The sequence below is a fragment of the Condylura cristata genome, unplaced genomic scaffold, assembly GCF_000260355.1.
Source record: "Condylura cristata isolate star-nosed mole 26May11 unplaced genomic scaffold, ConCri1.0 scaffold00009, whole genome shotgun sequence".
Classification (NCBI taxonomy): Eukaryota; Metazoa; Chordata; class Mammalia; order Eulipotyphla; family Talpidae; genus Condylura; species Condylura cristata.
The window spans coordinates 24,937,466-24,942,393 of record NW_004567110.1 but is presented as its reverse complement, the minus strand read 5'-3'; the positions used below and the strand labels follow the sequence as shown (position 1 = coordinate 24,942,393).

Here is a 4,928-nt window from a genome sequence, read left to right as displayed (position 1 = left end):
CAAACTAAAACGCTATCTCTAAAAGTATACTCAGTACACCAAGTAGCATTTACAGCTCCTAGTTCTTTCTACGGATGAGTGACTAGCTAACATTTCAGAGCTAGATTACCTTTCATGCAGCTTAAGTACCAATGTTTATTGCATTTACGGTACCACTTAATGATAGGAGGTAATTTAACTTCGAGGTAATTTTACTTTCTAATAGGTCAGGCTTATTTTCATTTGCCAAAGCTGTCTCACGCCTGTAATTATTCACTGTGGTGGTCCTTTAACTTAATGCTCCTTAACAAGGTTTTGCTGAGAGCCAGATCTATATTTTAACCCATATACAAGAATTTTAAGAACTAAATTTAACTGGTTTCTTAGAATGGCCAGACTGCTCGAACTAAGATACGTGGCCTCACTTTGTTTACTGAGCATTATTCACATCAGATATGCTCCTACACTTCAAAACTTGACTGAGGCCCTAGAGAACTCTGGTAGGCAGCCCTTGGACAGAACCAGGAGTAATCAACAAAGTTAATGTGAGCAATGTGAAGGTTAGTGAGAATGGCTTTCAATAAATGCAAACAACCAGCTATGTATCAAAAGAAATTCTTTATTGTAAACAAGATATAAAGTACAACAAAAGAAATATTGTGCAAATTGTAAATCACAAGGATTTTTTTTAATTAAAAGCAAATTCTTTTTTGTTTTCCCAGGGTCCAAGTTTCGATGTCAGAAATCTACATCCAATACAGAGAGAAATATTAAATGAAAAGATAGTGACATTTTTCACTATATATTTCAAACAATTTGTTTTTGTTTTACTACTGTGTGTATAATCATTCACTATACAACAGAGCATTAACAAATACTGTTAACAAAAGTGAATGTTCTAATTATTTTCTACCCACCTAATTCCACAAAACTCCTTTAAATTAACAGGGTATTTGTCCATTTGTGAATAATGGTCACTAACTTCCTAGTTCAATAAAGCACACATTATATTCTCATAATGTAAGGGTACTTTATTGATGACGTAGCCATCTTTTTCAAGGAAGTTACCTAAATTCTTGATATCCCTTCTTTACAATATATATTTTCATCTTTGAATTTTTTCCTAAACAAAGTGCAGTGTATCTTAGAGTCTATAGAAAACACATTTGTATACAAAATTTAAATCTACAGAAGAAAACTGCAGGCAAACTAAGGTTCAAAGCATGATAAAATGCCTACTTAAGATCATGTTAAACTTTCAGAACAAAAATGCAAAAAAAAATGTAGCTACAATTTCAAAGCAATTAAGTTATGAGGAATCCAATTCTTTTGAATCCTCTTTAGCAATATACAGCTGCTCAATTCCAAACGTCAGAAATAGTGTAAAAATGCTAGTTCTAACTATACTTTAACATCTATATCCATGAAGCTGACTGGAAAGACTAGGAATAGTAAACAAGATAACTCTAGCAAAAGATGACAATAATCGTGATGCAAACCGATTTTACACCTCCATCTCTGTACCGTAATGCTTCTTTCCAGTCTCCATACTCCTGAAACCAACGCTTTAGAAGAGTCACGCGGAACGCTGGTCTCAAGCATAAAGGTGAAAGTAACAAATTGTGCACAAAAATTCAAGATCTGTGCTACCTGTGTTGACCTAATCTGAAACCTTCAAAACATATTTAAAGGAAGAAAAGCTCTCATCTCTCTTATGTGCTAAGAAACGAATCCTGCCACTCTGTGACCTGCCTGTGACTGCAGCACTTGTTGCCCTATAACCCAGGCCGGGCCTGCTCCCCAGGCTGGGGGGCTTCTGCTTCAGCCCGCACTGGAGAGCCACAGACCTGCAGTGGCAACAATTTTTATATCAACCACTGGCTCTTGGCTGCGACCAAAGTTAGTTCCGATTCTTCACCTTCTTATCTGTCACTGTGCGGGAGCCGGGGTTGGAGGTAGGGCAATGTCGTTTAGCTTGCTCACTTCCATTTGCCAGTTTGGCAGTTTCTTGGCTGACAGATGGCGCCGGGCATGCTTGGTCAAATGGTCACTCCTCATGAAGCGCCGGTCACACATGGGGCAGGCAAACTTCTTCTCACCCGTGTGGGTTCTTCGATGTCTGGAGAGTTCATCGGAGCGGGCAAACCTCCTTTCACAGCCTTTCCAGCTACAGCTAAAAGGCTTTTCACCTAGAGCAAAGAAATTCAGATCATCATTACCATGCATTTACTAACCCAACTTTTAATTTACCAAGTCCAACTGTATCTCAGAAGAGGAACATGTTTAAGTTTCAAGACTGTCAAATGACCGACAAATATCAGCCCATTTCCAGCTTTCTGTCACATTTATAAAAGTCTAACTCATAAAAGAAGCCAAATATAAGACTTTCTGACCTCAATTATGATACAAATTTGGGCTCTGAAGATGACTTTAAACAAGTAACTACTCAGACATTTACAGAATCTTTGTCTGAGAAATTAAGGCAAAAACATGTGGATGAAACCTTTTAAAGAGCCTTGTTGAAAATCATCTTCCACTTAATTGGCTAAATAAAGAGCAAGTTCTTCCTTAACATGCCAGGTTTATACTGGCATCACTACCAAAAACAACTTCACGTTTCTAAAACAAAGGAAAGATTGGTACCTGTATGTGTTCTCATGTGGGCCTTCAGATGAGAACTTTTAAAGTATGTCTTGCCACATCCTGGGTGGCTACAGATGTGACTTCTTATCCTTGAAGAGTCAATCTGAGGAGTGACTTTTGCTGCTGAAGGGGAAAACCCAGGGGCAGGGGCAATGGGAGAGAGTCTGGTGCCATTTGGGCTCACTACTGGGGGTTTTGGGTTCTGAACAACAGGCTGGGGTACAACAAACATGACAGCACCTTTGGGCACCTGAGTGCCCATGAACACAACAGGCGGGCAGACAGCTGGAGGTTGACTGGGTGGAGTGCTGGGAACAACTGTTGTCACAACAGGGTTGTTTGCAGGGAGGGGAACCATCTGGCAGATGACTGGCATAGGTGGCACTCCCCCTGTTGATACTGCAGGTGGAGAGACCAACACAGATTTTTGTTGTGGGGACAGAGGGGCTGGCTGAGATCTACAGATGACTGTCTCTGAAGAAGTTCCAGAAAAATCATAAAGGGCAGCACTTGCTTTCTCATCAACATCTGCTACTGTGCTTCTCTCACATTTGGATCTGTTTGGTGACACAGCTGCACAAGGTACGTTTTTCCTTGGAGCCTCAACATTTAGGTGGGTTCTTCTTCTAAAAGAATTGTCCTGATAGTTGAGGATGCTGGCTGCTTTCACCGGACAGGATCGGTGGTTACACAGCTGAGCATCAGCAGTATGACGAATCACACTTGTTGCCTGAGCCTTGGGGAGCTTGGGGGCAGGTACTGAGTTCTTATCTTCCTCTTTTAAAGGTGCAGCAATGTGAGGTTTGGCAGAATCGGAGAAAGATTTGAAGTGTCCAGTAGATGGCGCTGGTGCCATCAGATTTGACATTTGGGAGGGTTCAAAATCAGAAGGACTGTATGGTGGAGTCAGACACTACAAAGAGAAATATGTAGGGAACAGCATGAGAAAACTGGAGTTCGCTATGTAAGTAAATTTTTAAAAATCATCTATATTCACCTTAAAAACAAATATACTTACAAATGCTGGGATCGAATGAAAATCAGGGGTACCAGGAAGCAGATTCTCTTCCTCCGACATATCCGACACCGGAGTAACAGGTCTGTTTTCAATGTATTTCTTAAAATCTGACTTCCAACTGCAGCTCATGGACATAAGTGCTTCCACAGCTTCAAAATCACTTTTCTCTGCAGTTTTGTTCCAGGAGTACACACACTCTTTTGATCTTTCGGAAATCATTTCCATTCTTTCCTCCTATTAAAAAAGATGATATATATATTTGCCATCCCGATGACAAAGAAAGAAATGTAGCACAACTTTTCAACTTAAATTTTCAACTTAAAATAACTTCTCTCTCACCCCTGCTCACCCCTGCTCTGATGGCTAGAGTGGTATCAAGCTCTTCCTTATCCTTCCCCTTACACTGATAGTCTTATGAAGCAGAACGGCTTCACCATAAGGGCACACCAAGCCCGAAGGTATCAAAGATTTGTGATTCAAAAAGAGAGGAGTTTGGCTTAGACCAAAGTAAAGAGCTTCATATTCTTTCTAGAAGAATCAACTGGGGACAAACTAATTGGTGAAGGCTCTCAAAACATGTTTTTTCAAAACTAGTTAATAGTTTTGTTAATATGTATCAAAGTCACTGCACTTTGCATATTAGTTTTTTAGTATATTATTTGAAATGTAAAATTTATTTACTGCATCTAATTCAAATCTTTTATACATAATCATAACCAAGAAATGCAACAATAATCAGAAAATTTAATATTCTACCTCAAAGTTGGAAAAACTAAGGAACCCTTAAGTCGAAACGGTAACCTTTTTAAAGAAAAAAAAAATGCTTCCTGACAAAAAATAACAGTACTTGCTTTGTGTTTGCACGACTCCTTGCAGTTATTTAAGGCTCTATACTCAAGTTCCTTAAACTGCACTTAAAATGGTAGTAGCCATCACTTCTCCCATTCTCCATCGATGCAATCCCTTTCTTCTACTAGACAATACTGTGTAAAAATAATACTTTACGTTCCCAGGTATTATTCTCAACGCTAATTTTTGAAAACTGCATAAACCCCTAGTGTAGAAACCCTTAGAAAAGGAGCCACTGCTCTCGAAACGTCGATAACAATGCAATTGCATAATCGCGCGCCTTTATGTAAGCGTGCGTGCGTGTGTAAAAGCCGCCTTTAGACACCAGTGCAGAGAAAGGAAAAAAGAAAAAAGGCAGGCAGCAGGGAGGGAAGGGGAGTGCGAGCTAAGAAGGGCAGGAAGAGAGGCTGGGAGGGGAGGAAAGGGAGTGGGGCAAAGG

The 4,928-nt window shown here is 39.8% G+C and overlaps 1 protein-coding gene across 1 annotated transcript in view; it reads right to left on the bottom strand.

Moving 5' to 3' along the window:
- Nucleotides 1-579: 579 nt before the first annotated feature.
- Nucleotides 580-4,928, bottom strand: part of KLF10 (Kruppel-like factor 10) — a 106,202-nt gene continuing 101,853 nt past the window's right edge. Inside the window, exons 3-5 of the mRNA XM_004679684.2 lie at nt 3,641-3,874; nt 2,623-3,535; nt 580-2,168 (exon numbers count right to left, since the gene is read on the bottom strand). Of these exons, the coding sequence (XP_004679741.1) occupies nt 1,909-2,168; nt 2,623-3,535; nt 3,641-3,874 (1,407 nt within the window). The 3' untranslated portion in view covers nt 580-1,908. The remainder of the gene's footprint in view (nt 2,169-2,622; nt 3,536-3,640; nt 3,875-4,928) is intronic.